This window comes from Danio rerio, chromosome 12, assembly GCF_052040795.2.
Source record: "Danio rerio strain M-AB ecotype USA chromosome 12, GRCz13ab, whole genome shotgun sequence".
NCBI classification, from domain to species: domain Eukaryota; kingdom Metazoa; phylum Chordata; class Actinopteri; order Cypriniformes; family Danionidae; genus Danio; species Danio rerio.
The window spans coordinates 25267862-25285886 of NC_141032.1; the positions used below are offsets into that span (position 1 = coordinate 25267862).

Genomic DNA, 18025 nt, shown 5'->3' on the forward strand with positions numbered 1-18025 from the left:
AAGGCTCGAACCAGAAACCTTCTTGCTGTAAGGTGACAGCACTACCTATGCGCCACCACATCGCCCACACCCCATTTTGAAAATGAATATTTTTATCTATTTCTCAGTGAATATGGGTTATATTTATTGGTGCATTTGAACAAAACAAATTTATTAAACAGATATATTCATTAAAATAATATTTTAGTTTACTAAATGGAAAGATAATACATTTAAATTCATGCAAAATATTGGAAAAAAAATACAAATTACAAAATTGTAGATATTTTTTGTTTCTCTTGATTTTTGCTATTTTAAAAAATTGTTTAATATTTTCACAAACATATAAATTTGGGCTATTAATTTTTGAAACATTATTGTAAGCTATTCTGTTAGATTAGCTTAAGTACTGACTAAACTAATGTATATGAAATATGAAGCATCCTATAGAAAATATAAATTTAAGTAAGAGTTTATGGGGGGTGTACTCATATATGCTGAGCACTTTATATATACTTATATATATATATATATATATATATATATATATATATATATATATATATATATATATATATATATATATATATATATATATATATATTGTAAGGGTTCACCCAATCTAACATTTGTGACAAATGTGGTACTTAGGACTTACTATCCTACACTTTTACTGCCGAGGGATAGAAAGAAAGAAAAAATATGAAAAAATACAAAAAAATCATCATAAGAGGTTTGTTGTGCCATTTTTAATAAATTGTTACAACTGTTAACTTTTTTATCACTTGTGACTCTGGACGACTAAACCAGGCTAATGTTGAGCAGTTATATGTTTTTAATTAGTCAAAAATAAATTGTATGGGTCAATGAAATTTTCTTTTATGCCAAAAATCATTATCAAGTAAAAATCATGTTCCACAAAGATATTTTGTTAATTTCTAACTGTAAATATGTAAAACTTTTGTTTTTTAACGTAATATGCAATGCTAGGAAAATGATTTGAAGAACTTTTTAGATGATTTTCTCAATATTTTAATTTTTTGAACCCTCAGATTTTTTGATTTTTTTTCAGTTTTCATGTGATGAATAAATCTCAGTTTCCTAATATTGACACATTACTGGTTTTGTGGTCCAGGGTCACATATAGATTTGAAGTTACCGTGAATGCCTAGCATTAAATTAAACAAAAGAAATAGCTATGAACCCCAAAAATCAGGCTAATAAAAATACTCTCTTACTTGAAAATTAATATTTATGGTGATAAAATCCACAATCTTGCTTACGAACACATGCTACTTCTTCTGTGAGCTTTGCATGTGTGCTATATGTTGACCATCATATATTGTTTTTGAATGGTTAAACTGACAGTGTTTCCAATAACCCCATGTTACAACACTCCCCGGGTACTACCCAATTTTTCTTTTGAAAATATTACACTTAAAACTAGCAGAACTTTCACTAAACCTGACATCAATGAACCCAAGTGTTCCTCATTAGAATTTTATTTCCTTTCCTGCTGGAGCAACATATTTGGGCTGCCGCAACAGCATCTGAGTAAAACAACAATTAAGTGTTTATGTGAACTAACCCAAATTCACTTACAGGACAGACAAAAGTTTGATGACAAACCAAGATGCTTTATTCAACTTAAAGGGACAGTTAACACATCAATTAAACTGACTCACCTTCAGGCCATCCAAAATGTGGAGTTACTTCTAGTAAAGGATGTGGCCTTTGGTCATTCATAACATTTTGTGAGTCATAAAAACATACAGAGATAAAAAAATAAATAAATAATACCTCATAATGCATTGAGGTCTTACAAATTAACAAAAACTAATTCTCGCAAGAAACAGAACATCATTTATAACATTACCTGGCTTGCATTTTTAGCTACAAAACCTTATGGGTGAACAGTCTTTTTAAAGGTCGCTAGAAGTGCTTTCAAGAGTTCACACTTAGCTGATGATTGATTAAAAGCAAGTTTGGAATTCTGTCTCGGGAGAGAGCCCTGAGCTCAAAAGGTTCTTGAGCCCTGGGCTCCCTCCCGTTTGCAGGGCAAGAAGGAAGTTTTGAGCTCAGGTAGGTCTCGAGAACCCACCCCCCCCCTTTGTTTTTTATGAAAGCTAATGACAGAAAATGATTGTTATGAAAGAGATATGCTGCTGGATGAGATTTTGATTGTAGTGTTTACATTTAGATTGATCAATTAACTTGTGGTGCATGTTTTTGGAATCTAGGAGGAAACCGGAGAAGCACGGGAAGAACATGTTAACTTAGCACAGAAGCGACAGCCGGCCTGTTTAAGGACTAGAACTAGTGACGTTCTTGCTGTGAGGCAACAGTGTTGATCACTGGGCCACCGTGCCGCCCTATGAAGGAAAAGGTGGGGGAGTAAAGGTGTAAGGAGGATTCTTCAAATCAAAGATGACTATAGTGAGAAACCCTGGCTCTTTATAGTGGGTTAGGAATCGTCTGATTGGTGGATCATACATAGTTAATGCAGAACCAGCCATTTTCAATCATACTCACGTGATCCTCTCGAAGTTAGTTTATAAATAAACTTCACTTAAAAGGGCATTTTTGTTTGATTTTTGAGAGCATTCACTTGGTGAGAGGATTTAATAAAAAACTGAATTATGAGGTTTCAGGGAAGATAGACAGTGATTCAGAGAGCAGCAATTACAGACAATCTGAGAGCTGTGTGGAAATGGAGGGTTTTTGGTCAATAATATTGTAGTGATATTACTGTAAACTTAGTAACTAAACCAATTTAACTAAGGTATGTCTTTAAAAACTGAAAGATTACTGCTGATGATATTAACTAACTTTGCCATCTTAATAAACATAAACAAAGGACACTTATCACACACTTACCAAATCTGTAGAGACAGAACAATCAACACAAACTGCAACCACATCTTAAAAAGAAAACAACTGGCAAATCCGGATTTCACCATTTCCAGATTTGTAAAGCTCTTGGGTAAAAATGTTCCTTACAAACTTCTTTTTGTCGCATGTTAGCAGACCACTGTAATCCACACGTCTACATGTGATCGGTGCTCTCATTGCAGGGAAATGGAAACAAAATCTTAGTTGCAGCATATTTATAAACGCAACACTGACGACCCATGTCTTCGAACAATTCTTCTTCTTCTTGCACTTGTTTCAATTACGGTTGGTGACACAACGTGGCGTCTCTCTGAACAGGTAAAATCAGTTAAAAGGAGTCTTCGAATTTACTCAATGATCTCATCACTGTGATGTCGCAAAAGAACAAATCTGCTCAAAACAATGCAAAAAAACAGACAAACAATTTTCACTTGTTAGCTAAATATATGTGTCCTATTAGTGTTTTTGCAACGTGGGACATATATACGACTGTCAGCATCTCAAAAAATGTGTTTCGGTGTTTCGTGACACTTTAAGACTAACATACTGATACTATCAACCCAGGCTCATTCCATTTACGCTTTTTGAGATGTCTAATTTCTCTCGTCAGTGCCATTTGCACCTGCTGTTCTCATGTAAATCCAACCACTGTTTCCAGCATGGCGAATTGAAAAGGATAAGAATCTGGCCATATTTAACAGTTCTTTAGCTGCAGATCTAATTTCCTGGTGCTACCTCCCGGCAGGCACAGGACGTCAACATGATGTCATGTTGACGTTGTACCCCAACGTCGTGGGGACGTTAGATTTTGTTTGGAAATAAAAATCGGGTTAATGTGTCAGAATCCAATGTCAGGATGACATCAATGTCCAACCTAAAATCAACCAAATATCAACATGTAATCATGTTACAGCTTCACTTTGTGTGGACGTTACCATTATGACATCTATCAGACTTTAGATTTTGGTCACTTTCCAGCACAACCTAAAATCAACCAAATATCAATGTAAATTGCATTGTCCTTAATAACGTTGTCTGTAGGTGCTGACTAGACATTGCATTTTGGTCACCTGACATCACAACCTAAATCTAACCTAATATTAACGTCTTGTGTGTCTGCTGGGCTTGGTGTCAACATGTCTTCTCATTAAAATCCATTTTCTGGTGTCATTAATGCAGTCTGTCTTTAAGTAGGACTTTGGGGCCACTTTAAAAAATTCACAGATGAGATTTGTTAAAATTATTGGGCCTTGTGGAAAATATAAACTGCTGCACAATTGCACCCATTAGAGATTGTTAAAAGTGATTCAATCAGTGTTTTTCAAATGACCTAAAACACAAGTCACACAAGGTATACCCTCAGCAGCTTTTCCACACACCCCGAAGACCCTCACTGGGTAGATCTGAATGACATTAGTGTCGTCGGAGCTGGCAAACTCAAAGTCTTGTTGAATAATTTGTGTCGGTTTTCCCACCTTTTCTTTCTTTCCCAAGCAGTGATTTTCTTTTAAAGATGGTTTCCTAAAATACATCAATGCCTGTGAAGTATGCGTGTCGTGTTTTGTTTAGTAATCTACTGGGTCGCTGGCTCTGGGTTTTGGCACGCTGTTATCTTTTTAGGTTGCGCTGTTTTCAGAGGTAATACTGTTCCTTTTTTGAAGTGGCTGCTTATTCGTGCGGTTGCTGTTTTGAGGTTGGACGCTTCCTGACCTCATATTAAGAAGCTTGTGTGCATGCTGACAGCGCAGGGTTTATTTTAGATTTGAGGAGAACAAAGGAACTTCAATATAACATTACATAGAGCACGTTTAGACATGCTGCTATTACGCGATTTTACAGATAGCATTAGGAACAACTTGCAGCAGCACATCAAATAGGCAAATCCATAAAAGAATATGGCACGTAAGGATGATTGGCAGCAGTTTGATTTATCTGGTGCGATCAGTTACCAGCACCTTCTCCCGCTGTGTAAAAATCCAAAGCAAAAAGCTCCCATTACACTGTCTCGAACACACTATATGAGCTGAAAAAAGTCAGATAATCATCAGCAGTTGGCCTGCCGCTGTACTCCCTCTGTCTGTCTTTTCCCGTCTCGGCCTCAACCTCCTCTCTCTTTCTCTCACCCATGTTGGGTGCTGAGAGCTTGATGAACACATCCTGATGAAAAGTCAAGGATAATATCATTCTTGGGCCGGAGCCACAAGCCTCCCAGGCAGGTTTAAACCCAGAAAGGAGAAGGTCTAGATATCTATGTGTCCAAGTATTTGACGTGTGTGTGGGAGGTCGGTAAGGTATACTTACTGTACACATTTATAGCTGCTTGTTATGTTATTGTCATATCGGACTCATTTATTGGTATCATATTTTGAATTATAATATAATGATGCCTTGACTTTTTCTATGCCCTATTGGGTAATGCCAGTAGATGGCACAGGTGAATTTCTTCATAAAGGAGTTGATGCATTGATCACACCAACAATTCAATCCTAACACTGCTTAGAAACGTCTCAAAACCATGGCAGCATATGGAATTGCATACTGTTGTGTTTTTAATAAACAATTATTTTGCTCTGTATTAATATGTTATGTTTGTATGAATACCCATTTCCACTGTCATGCTGAAAGGTTCTAAGAACCATCAGGTATGGTTCTAGTTGTGTTTCCATGTGAGCCTGGTATGGTAAGACATGATTACCAGTGTTGGGCACGCTCCTTTAAAAGAGTAATTAGTTATAGTTACTTCTCACAAATAGTAACTAAGTTACTATTTTTAATTATAAAAGTAACTAAATGCCTAGTTAACTATTGTGTTACATTAAAAAAATCGAATTTGTCAAATGACTATAAAATAAATATAAAACATTGTACACTAACCTACACTATTTTAATGTTTTTGTTGGACAACGTGAGAGACAACGGCAACATGTCCTTAAAGGTGCAGTAGGTGATCTGCCAAAATACTAACCGATTAGCAAAATAGCTTTGAAACACAGTCTTATCCCTGCCATCCAAAGCCATGCCTCCTTAAATACAAACGTGCGAACGACAGCAGACAACCCACTAGTTCATGTCATTCGTCAGTTAAAAAAAGTAGTTAGTGGTAGGCCGGCGGCGCGCAGGAATTACACTTCATACTAAGCCATACTTACAGGCCGTATATTCAGAGTAGCATTGTAAACAATATAGGGGGCGCATCACAGGCTATCATTGTTCAAAAATGAACCAATGTGAATATAAAAGCATCTTCAGCTCAGTAAAGCAGGCTAGGCGAAAAAGCGACATTTTTTGATGTTTTGTTGTTAAACTAAATAAAAATCTACATTATTGATGCTGTAAAAGGTCCCTTATGGAATTGAAAAAGTTACATCAATCTTTCCCCAGAAGATTTCAGAGGCTGAACAACACTTCTGTGCATATAAACCATTCAAAACAACACAATCTACATCTACATTGTGAGTAAAATGCTTTCAAAACATAACATAACTTGTCTAAAAGAAATACTTGGTGTTATCCTTCCTCAAGTGTGCAAAAGTAACTCCAATATTGATTCTGGATTTCAAAAAGTTTTAATTTAGCATTTGAAGTTATCGCTGTGATTTCATGTTCCCCATGTGCACATAAACGCGCGGGATGCATGCACGTGCTAATGGCGGATCTGCGTGAGCAGATGCACCGATGTACAAATCTACATTTGTTGACAGACAGTTTGGGCTACTTTTCAGAACTATGGGAATTATCGGCCCGACAATACTTAGTTGGATTAACTTTTTTTAGTCTTATGCCTTACCCAGAATAAAAAAAAAATACATAAATACATTTAGATCATTTACTTTAATCATTACTATTGGAATGTGAAGAAACTTTCAACCAGCACAACAAAAATGTTTCTGAAGATAATCACCAACTGCATCTTTAATTATACTGTACATCTAGATTATATTTTGTTGTCAGCTGCAACAGATTGATTTTAAAGCACCAGTTTTTGCTTTCTGACACCTTTATGGCAATCAAATACATTAAAAATAAATTCAGACCACTACGGAACAATGAAAAGGATCATGGTGGTGGCCTCCAAAATTAAACCAACAATAGACCTGTGCTGAAAACGCAGCACACCAGTGTCATTAGGTGAGGTTGATATTAAATTGGAAATTCACAAAAGCAATGCTTAGTTAAATAGCAAAAAGTACAAAAAAATATCTATTCAAAAAGGCGGCAACACCAAAGATCCAAGAATGCCAATTTATTCAATTGAAAAGGCTGATACAAGGTGTTGGCATTTTTAAAGCTTTGGTGTTTCTGCATTTTTAAATATATATTATTAAATTAAAGAAATGACTACATAAATGATGGTTAAAAAAAGCCTATGGTTGTTAGACTGTTGCACAATATAGTGTTGTCAATATGCTCATGTTTATATAAGCCTATTGTTGTGTGTGCAACATTTGTATGTTTATAACCACCTCTGAGGAATATGGCGGTTGCAAGTCACTGTCATTGTTATTTTGGGGGTCACGGGCTGAAACATTTGAGAACCACTGTGTTATGCACCCTCAGTCACTGAACGATTCATTCGATTCATTCAAAAAGACTTATTCACAAAAGAAAAAAACAATTAACATCTAGACCAGTAAAATCTGGATGAAAATAAAAAAATATGTTTAGGAATACTGAATTTAAGTTTTTATTATTAGTGGTAACAATGCACAAAATAATGTATCTTGCTCAACCCTGATAATGATGTCACTTAAAGATTAGGGTGTTACACCTACTACATATTCTTTAAAACTGTCTTATTATAAAGAGAGGCTGAAGGAATTCCCCAAACCCCCTTTTTTAGTCTAGCTGCTTCTAGTTGATAGCATATTACAGGTGATTTTTTCCTTTTGTAATAAAAGTGCGTACTCCATAAAATATGTTAGCATAAGCATGGCTTGTCAGTACCAATGCAGTCTTTATTAAAGTTGTTGAGCTCTTTATAGGGGACAGGTCTGAAAGCCGACCCAGACACTGTGGTATTTGTGCACTCATTTCTGTGTTTATTTATTGTTGGGCCAGCTAGTTATTTACACTTTATGGATGGGAATGTCAGAATTCATTTGAGGCCGTTAAACCGTTTAAGAGAAAAAAAGAGACAGAGGGAGGGAACTGGAACAATAAGGAGTGAGTAAGCAAACCAAAAATCATCTAGTTATGCAAAGGAATTACAAGATGTATTTAACCTTTGAGAGAGCGTTACATTTTCAGGGTTTGGGACCACAAGAGAACAGCAACTACTGTAGAAAACTAGAGTGTGTTTGTGTGTGAAACCAAAAACAATCTTGTCCAGATCTGTGTACTAAGTGAGTGTATTTTAACGCCCATTATGCTCTGCTCTCCATTTGGCCTTGTAGTCCTTTTTGAGGGAAGGCAAAGCCACTTCTGATATTTGGAAGAAAATTTTACTAGTCATTAGTTTCTTTATGAAATACTCGAACCAACTGCCTAGGGAGCTGCGGGAGCCTTCCACTTCAAACAGACGCGTTTCATTTTCATAAAAAATAGCACATGCGCAGGCACTTGCATTACATCGCTCCGTCCCACTACGACCTTAAGTAAACAGACTGAATTATGTTTTTATACAAATGAGACCGTATTCAATGTAATTCAATCAAAATCTAATAAGGAAATGGTTCCTGGTTGTTGTGAAGAGGTCAGATTACTCGGCGAGGGCAGAGATGGAGGTTTAGGTGAAGCATGACCGCAACGTTTCTCAGCGTATTTCCCTCTCCGCTCCTTTCCAAATATTAAGGGCTCAACTGTTAAGTGTGTTCGTGTGGCGACAAAACCTCTTATTAGCATTGAATCATTTCCTTGATCAAATAACAGATGTTTGCATAAGTTTGTGAATGGATTATACAACATCTTTTAAGAGATTTTTTAAAGAGTTTTTTTTTACTCGAGACAAAAAAATGACAAATTTAATGGGATGAAGGACAGCAAAGTTATTCTTCATTTGACTCTTTGTTAAGGGATTGGATGTAGTCCAAAACAGAAGAGTCGCTGGATTGTGAAAATCCTGACATTGGCCACCTGCTGAGAAACACCTTTAAACAAATGCATATTAGGGCTGTCAAGCAATTAGGCATTTGCACAATGTGGTGGTTCATAAAAGCAGATATCTAATGTATGAAATTGATAATGTTGTTGTGTCATTCATCATCAAAGTCCGAAAGCCATGCCACCTCCTGGAAAAGAATAGTGCAGTGGTGTCCAAACTTAGCCTGTAGATCCTCTGTCTTGCAGAGTTTAGTTCTAGCTTGCCTCTACATGTCTGTTGGTGCCAATAGCCTAGTGGTTAAGTGCGGCGACATATAGCACCATGGTGCTCACAGCAACCAGAGTTTGATTCCCGGTTTGAAGTCCTATCCCGATCCTTCCCCTTTCTCTGTTTCCAATGCTTTCCTGTCTGCTCTCCACCATCCTATCCCAATACAAAAGCTAAAAAAAAAAAACTAAAAAAATGATAATTAAAAAAAAAAAAAACATGCATCTCTGGATGTATTTGGTATGGCTAGTATTAGCGTTTTTAGGTGTGTTTATTTATTAAATATATTACTTGATTTAACTATCATCACATCATCGCACATCACACATCATCAGTCGTTCATCCAAATCATCCTTGTCCAGCCCAATTTTTCTGCCACATGGACTGAGTGTAGACCTCTTGTCTATCTGCACTCATCTGTGGTTAAGTATACTTTGCAAACTGGACAAACATGGCTGTGCTCAAAATGGAGTTGAAATAAAACACAAAATAAACATACTGCACAACTAAAATGAAAAAAAGCTAATAAGAAAGCATCTTGTGACAGAGGTATCAGCAATTCTCCAGTCAGTTAATGCAATGTCACTTTTTTATATACTACATTTTAAACAGACAACTTTGTCAGTGTTGTTTTCAATGAAAATTTCCAACATAGGCTCATTCTGAAAATGCAGCTTTACATGCATTTCTGGAGATCGTGAATTATCGATGTTCCTTTTCGCGATCACCAGCTAACCTCTTACCTCCGTGTGGATGGCAGACGAAAACTAAAGCCAAAAAATAAGTGGGTGAGAATGTGGTAAAAACGTGATAAAAATTAGGCTGCAGTGAGGGCTTTTCTTTTTCTGAATTGCTCTTCAAAACACTGTCAGTTGGGTTTAGGAAAACGGGTGGGAGCTGGTCAACTGGTGCTTTTGAAAACACTATCGGTTGGGTTTAGGGAAGGAAAAGGGTTGCGGGATCAGTCATTCAGTCAGTCTGTCAGTCGACATTGGCCTCTGGTGGATTTACATGAGAATAGCAGGCACGAATGGCACTCATGAGAGAAATTTAAAAACTCAAAAAGCAAACACAGTGGCCTCTAGTGGATTCGCGAAAACAAAAATTGCAAAAAAAAAAAAAAAAAAAAGTACCTCCTGGGACGTATTTGGTGCTCTCCAGAAACCTATATAGGGCTACGTTTTCAGAATGAGCCTGGCTTGAAAATAACACTTTATTTAAAGAACCAATTCTCACTAGTGGCTTATTACATGCCTATTATGAAGACAGTGGCTGTTTATTTGTATTTAAAAAAAATTGTATTCTGATAATATTCTACATGCCCAATTCTACCAAATTTCTATATGTTAAATTCAACTATTACCTTAATAAAAGGGCAATTAGGAATTTATTGAGCTAAAAGTCATAATTAATAGTTTGTTTAATAGCAAAAAATGTTCCTTGAAATAAATCGTGACCAAAGTTGCACTTCGATTTCTATAACTTTAGCTACCAAGTGTTCATGTTTTTACCTGAGGACATCTGAGCTTGATGAAATGAACAAAGGAAATGAACCACTGAGACCTAATGCTTGTTTGAAAGTGTTTACCAGATGGAGCAAACATTTGAGGAAAGTTCACTTTGATGAGCTGTTTCACACACCTGAAATGAACTCCAAATGAACTTTGTTTTGGTCTGATTTTATACAAAATGATGTCACTCTTCAATTTGGCCTGGCCTTAAGAAGTGAATTGAGGTTTGAAGAGGCTTAGGCAGTGCGGTCTACAGTTTTGAGCTGACAGGGCAGGAAAGACAGACGCTAGAGCACTAATTCTAATCCCAATGACTAAAACATGTCCTCTGTCCTCAACTCACCATGCCATAAATTCAGTCAAACACGCAACATTTGTTTAATGATGTTAGTTAGGCATGTCCTACTAGTCATCAACCTCAGAGAGAGAAACAGAGAGAGACAGAGATGGATGAAGAGGCGAAGTAAAAACGAAGGGTAGCGGTTGTAACATCTGCACTGCTCGGGTTTAAAAAGGCCGTATTTATTTTTGCTGATCAGAGTCGTATACTCAGAAGACAATGATTCTCATTTAGAGTCTCTCAGTTTATAGTCTGTTGAAGAAAACTGCACTTAGCCATACATGATAGACTCAACACAGGAGAATCAAGGATGACAAACGCAGAGGCACAGGAAATCAGCTGCAATCAATCGAAATATTGATTCTAAAATTCAAGTATTCAGTTCCGTTTGTCTCCAGCTTAATGTATTCAAATAGAATTTACTGTTGAAAGGCTGCAAATGTTATTTCTTACATGGTAAGAGTCAAGATGTTGGGTTTTTTATCACAGATGTTGGTCTGGTTTCACTTTGACATCATGTAAAAGTTGTGGTCAATGAAGGATTTTTTTAGTCCTGCTCCAAGAGAAAAAGATATATAGCTAAGACTTTATGGTAGCACTTTATTTTACAGTCCTGCGTGGCATGTATATACTATGTAATTATCATAGTCATTACATAAACTGGGTATTAACCACAGTAGGTACTATCTCTAAGCCTACCACTGTCCCTAACCGTAATCTTATGTAGTTACCTTATATGACCTAGTACTTTTACAGTACACATATTGTAAAATAAAGTTAAATTGTTTTTTTGTTTTTTTAATCAATATGGTAACATGTGCAACAATGACCAACACCAGTATTACTGTATTCATTTATCTTGCTAAAAGTTTCATTTATCTTATGCTTTATTATATAACACGATCACACATTAATTCTTCAGTATACGTACTTAGACTAAACTGGCTGACTCTGAAGAAATTTATTTATTTATTGCTTTCTTTACAAACAAATGGAAGTTTTGGGTGAACCCATTTTCGGTGGACAGATGGAAAACTACTTTATATATTTAAAATATATTTTATATAATATAATTTTATGAGTTTGGAATTATATAAGTAAATTATGACATACTTTTTTATTTTGGGCTAAGAAACCATTTAACTGGGAAAATAAATTGAGAATTTGCAACCTTGTGCCTGTAAATCATTTATTTTGTGCATAGAATATCATTCTGTGCTTTAAGAACATAAACTATATTTTAGAAATTGTATCTTGTTTAAATATCATCCCTTCTTCAGCAATTAATTTTATATTTGCAGCAGATCATTTACAGCAGACCTCTATTCTGATGCTCTGATATACTGTTTAATGAAAATTATTTATGCATAGACGTACATTCACCAGCCACTTTAACAGATACATCTCTCCTACTGCTTGTTAATGCAAATTTCTAATCAGTCAATCATATGGCAGCAACTCAATGCATTTAGGCATGTAGACATGGTCAAGACGATCTGCTGCAGTTCAAACTGAGCATCAGAATGGGGAAGAAAGGTGATTTAAGTGACTTTGAATGTGGCATGGTTGTTGGTGCCAGATGGGCTGGTCTGAGTATTTCAGAAACTGCTGATCTACTGGGATTTTCATGCACAACCATTTCTAGGGTTTACAGTAAATGGCCAGACTAGTTCGAGCTGATAAAAAGGCAACAGTAGCTCAAATAACCACTCGTTACAACCAAGTTCTCTGAATGCTCAACACGTCGAACCTTGAGATGGATGGGTTACAGCAGCAAAAGGTTCACAATTAACAAAGGCTAAAATTCACACAGACTCCCCAAAATTGAACAATATAAGAATGGAAAAACGTTGCCTGGTCTGATGAGTCTTGATTTCTGCTGCGACATTCGTATGGTAGAGTCAGAATTTGGCATCAACAACATGAAAGCATGAATTCATTCTGCTTTGTATCAACAGTTCAGGCTTGTGGTGTAATGGTGTGGGGGATGTTTCTTGGCACACTTTGGTCCCATTAGTAGCAATTGAGCATCGTTTCAAGGCCACAGCCCACCTAAGTATTGTTGCTTTCCATGTCCATGCCTTTATCATCACAGAGTACCCATTTTCTGATGGCTACTTCCAGCAGGATGATGCGCCATGTCATAAAGTGTGTCATCTCAGTCTGGTTTCGTGAACATGACAATGAGTTCACTGTACTAAAATGGCCTCCACAGTCAGCAGATCTCAATCCAATAGAGCACCATTGAGATGTGGAGGAACGGGAGATTCGCATCATGGATGTGCAGCCGACAAACCTGGGGGAACAGCATGATGCTATCATGCCATATGGAGCAAAATCTCTGAGGAATATTTTCTGTACCTTGTTCAACCTATGCCACGAAGGATTAAGGTAGGTCTGAAGGCTAAAGAAGGTCAAATCTGCTACTAGTAAGTTGTACATAATAAAGTAGCTAGTGAGTGTATATCCTGAATGGAGAATCTGGCTCATAAATGAGGTTAAAAATATCTAATTAGAATTCTAATAACCACTGAGACAAAGCTATATTGCTTCATGTAGTGATATCTAAATTATCTTTTTATTTTAGTCATAATATCAAAAATCAACCTATATGCACACCATCAAAAGTCAGGAATTAGGTTCAGATCAGGTAAAATCTTTTTTTTACAGTGTTTTTGACATTTGAGTCATAATATGGCAAATTTCCACTGCTTGTTCCAATAGTTTGGAAAATTGTACTGTTGCTTGTTTTGTTGTTTTGCATTCATTATATCTGGTAAAGAAAGCACTGGACATTGAATTGATGCCGATAATATAAAACATGATTATTTTTAAAGATTACGTTTTATGGGTCTGTCTGAGCGAAAGGCATGCTACTGCTGCTGTTGTACTGTTGCGGTGGTCTGATTTTCCTTATACAGTTTTAATAGGCAGAATTAATGAGGACATTGAGAGGAGCCATCACCGTATTTTTTCAATAACAAATAATAATGCAAAGTACTCCATCTCATCAGGGAATCACTGCACAAAATCATAGGGACTAGCCACTGCACATCACCAATGATTGAATTTATGAGCAATCTTTCAAAATTTATGAGCATTTTATGTGCAATCTTTCAAAAATTTACTTTTTCAGCTTTAAACTACCACCAAACCATTTGTAAGTGCGTTTTGTCTGTTTTCTTTTCTCTACAGAATAAATGTTGTGTTTGTGAGCATGAAAAGAAAGCGAGAGAAAGAAAAATGTAAGGCAAGCCCTTCTGTTTTAATCTTCAATAAGAGAGTAGCATGAAGTTTTTAAAAGAAAAGATGTGCTTGTTTTTTGCGCATTCGAACATCAGTACCTGCTACATTTATGAATGTGTTGTATTCATGCTCTAAACCACTTCAGAGAACACAAACTGTGGAACATTTGGCATGGACACACATAGGAGAAGAAAGAGTTTATTGTTATTGCTAAATTAGATGCTGTGATGAGGAAATTGAGGGAAAAGGCTGAAACAAGGGCGAGCAAAGTTTATGTAGACTCCAAAGAATTAATTAATAACATGTTTAGCTTTGGCTAAATGCTTCCTATTATTACAGAGATTAAGCAAATTATAAATAAACACATCCGTTCAAATTACTGTATACTCATTGAGTGGATACTCAGGGGGTAAATTAGCTAATTTGTTGTAGCGTAGTGGTTCAGATTGAGAGGAAGATATACTGTATATCTATCTGTGTAGCTTGTGCTCACTATTTTTACCCATATTTAGCCTTGTCATTGGCAAGAGCCAGGCGTCGAATGTTGGCCACACAGCTGGCTGCTGCCTCCTGCAGAATCTCATCGGTGGATCCGATCATGACGAGCAGAAGCTGCAACAGAGAGAGGAACGTGTCAGAAACTGCCATCATAAAGTACAATCCAATAATGAAAACTCTAGCCAACATTCTCCTTTCATTAGACAGAAAGTAAACCGCATAGCTACAATAACAGTCATTCACCAAGGCCTCTTACAGCAGTTCTTTCCTGGGGCTTGAAGGAGACATCTAATCTGTTATTAAGCTATAAATGCAACTGTTTGCACACTGCAGACGTTTGCCAGAGGAGTTTACAGCTCCTGCGGCTGCCAAGGCCTGCTGCCTACTGGATGGCAAAGCACTGCATCGGCTCATTAGCTTACATATCGGTGTGTTTGTGTGTTTAGTTGCGTTGAGTTGACGAGAAGAGGTAGAAAGTGGGAATATGGCATGTATGAGTAAGTATATTAGCGCAGTTGTGTTTGTTATTGTAATGAATAGGTTTAGTAGCTGTTTATAAATTCTCCTTTCCTCCATAAAGCGTGAGTGCTGTAGAGAACATTTGGCCACAAAATCTGGTCGCGCCCTCCCTCAGATCAAAGGTCATATTTGATCCCTTGTGTAACCCGCTTCTTTTGATCCACGCTCTCAACACTGGGCTCCCAAACTAAAAAAGACCACTTTCCGGAACATTCTGTCTATGTACTGTAGTAAATTTTTTTCAGTTTATTGTACAATGAGACTTACTTATTATACTGTCACATAAAGTGAACCTAAGGGGTAGTGTTTGTGGCAATGCCACACTGCGGTTAGGTTATATTGCATGGTATAATATAGTTGTCTTTCTGTCAAGGGAGGGAAAAAGAAAGAAACACAGAAAGATTAGTGGTCAGTTGTGTTCCTAAATCTGAATAAACACAAAGTGTGGGCAAATACACTGGCACGGTGGGCATTCTAAATCTGTTTGGTATGCGAGTCCTTCACTGCATAGTAATAATAAGTGATTTGTTGAGTTTCATCCTGTTCATTGTTGCACATGTAGGTCAAATTTTACTTTACCATAGTAAAACCAGAGTCTCTGAACCTCTTGACTGCTTAAGGGATGGATATGAACATACCGTGAAAAACATATTGACATAAGTATATTATATTAATATTATTTATTGTATTTCAATTAATTCTGTTAAACCAGATAGGAGACCACAGGGTTCGCTCAACCTGCGGTCTGTGTGGGTCCTAATGCCCCAGTATAGTTAAGAGGACTTTATACTGCTCAGGATTCGGATGAGATGTTAAACCGAGGTCCGGATCCTTTGTGGCCGTTAAAAATCCCCCTGCCCACTGCCTCTCTCCATCAAGGCTACTAACCATTCCCATATCTTAATTGGCTTTATCACTCTGTCTTCGTACCACCAATCAGCTGGTGTGTGGTGTGCGGTTTGGTGCAATATGGCTGCCGTTGCGTCATCCAGGTGTACTGTATGTTGCACACTGGTGGTGGATAAGGAGATTCCCTCATTGTGTAAAGCGTTTTGGGTGTCCAGAAAAGTGCTATATGAAAGTAAGAAATTATTATTTTTGTGTAATGGTCCCAAAAGGGCTGAGATTAAACAAGATGATTAGGCAATTAAAAAAGTGAATGATTACTCCATATTTAAAATTTCTTTAAAGAGGTGTCATGTTTTGATCTACTATTGGTCTCACACAATCACGTGATGCGATGCGTGCTAAGTTCACCAAGTTTGAACTTTCCAATGCAGCAACATGAGAAACTTGTCGTACGAGCTTGCGTTTCCAGTCTGCAGCATTCGCATGTACTGTATATGAATGGAAGTCTCCAGGAACAGGATTAAACAACATCCCTGGTATAGAACTTTGGATTTTCTCATAGAATGTGACAGTTTGCAATTGGTATGATTCATTTTGGACATACCACTTTTTGTTCAAATGTAAACAGAAGCCTAGAATATTTTCATCATTTTCAATTTTTCAATATTTTCAATCATTTGGATGACTTTTACAATGATTTTTGTAGTGTGAGAATGTTACGGCCTTAAATGGCCTTTTACAGTAAAAGACAGAATTAAGGGTCATTTACCACTATAAATAAAAATAGTTGCATCCATAAATATTTATTGTGTCCAAAACATCACAGTTTTGATGACTGCTAATTGAAATGTTTAAACCCCTTAAAAAAAATAAATAAATAAATTGAAAGTCCATCAATAACATTTAAGCAAAACAGAATGTACATCCTCAAAATCCTATGTTAAAGTTCATCAGTGCATGTGGATTTGACTTTCAATAAAATATCTTTAAAAATAAAGTGTGTAAGCTTAAAGTTTTTTTTTATGTTATACACACACATACCCAGTTTATAAAGCCAACAGTGGGCTAAGATACAGAGAAGCAAGACATTCCCAGAATTCCCTGCTAAAAGTTAAATAGTGAAGAATCAACAGATTGCAAGACTAACGCAAGCTTCACCGGATTCCTCAACTCATCTGACATCCATGAAAAACATGGATTAGACAGCGTCTCTCTCGTAATTATTTATTTTCAGCAGTCTGAATGTATCAGTTATCATTTTCAGCTGGATTTGGGGTTAAAATAGATCTCAAAAGACCTCGAAGAGGCAAACGGATGCAAACATGAGGCTGCAGCAACATGCCAGCACGTTCAGACAAGCTGCTTTTGTGAGCAGTCAGAGGATGCCCGCGACAGGGTCAGCCACCGTTTGCCAGAGCTCATAGAGTGTTATTCAGCCGTGGCCAAACAGGGGCTCCTAGGGCCTGGAGCGGAGCCTCAGATAAGCACTGCTCTCTGTCTAGCCCTGGCCCTCTCAGCTCTCCCAGCTGGTTCCTGAACAGACTATAATAGCCCACTTGTTAAATACTCCCAAACCTCAGTAACATGATAACTTGCCTCATGTTTGAAAAATGAATGAGAGCCTCTAAGACTTTCTTCTGTCTTTCACGCCGCAAAGGCGAGAGGATCCTGGCCTCCAGGAAGGGAGAGCAAAAACATGTTTTCCCAGGCTTCTCTTTCAGAGCAAGCACATGTACATCAGTTCTCACACATGCTATGTCACGCATGTAGGTGTTGCGGTGTTAAGTGCAGCAGCGGTAAGCTGGCGTTTCCTGAGGAGAGGGCTTTAAATGTTAGCAAAAGCCCCCTGTTCTCCCACCGCTCCGTGTTCTCGTTCTCTGCCTC

At 37.1% G+C, this 18025-nt stretch overlaps 1 protein-coding gene across 24 annotated transcripts in view; it reads right to left on the reverse strand.

Moving 5' to 3' along the window:
- Positions 1–14457: 14457 nt before the first annotated feature.
- The window catches only part of odad2 (outer dynein arm docking complex subunit 2), a 150318-nt gene continuing 146750 nt past the window's right edge, over positions 14458–18025 (reverse strand). For all 24 annotated transcript variants that reach the window (XM_087276240.1, XM_087276239.1, XM_087276237.1 and 21 more), the window contains one exon: positions 14458–14887. In XM_087276240.1, coding sequence (XP_087132366.1) covers positions 14774–14887 — 114 coding nt within the window. In that variant the 3' untranslated portion in view covers positions 14458–14773. The remainder of the gene's footprint in view (positions 14888–18025) is intronic.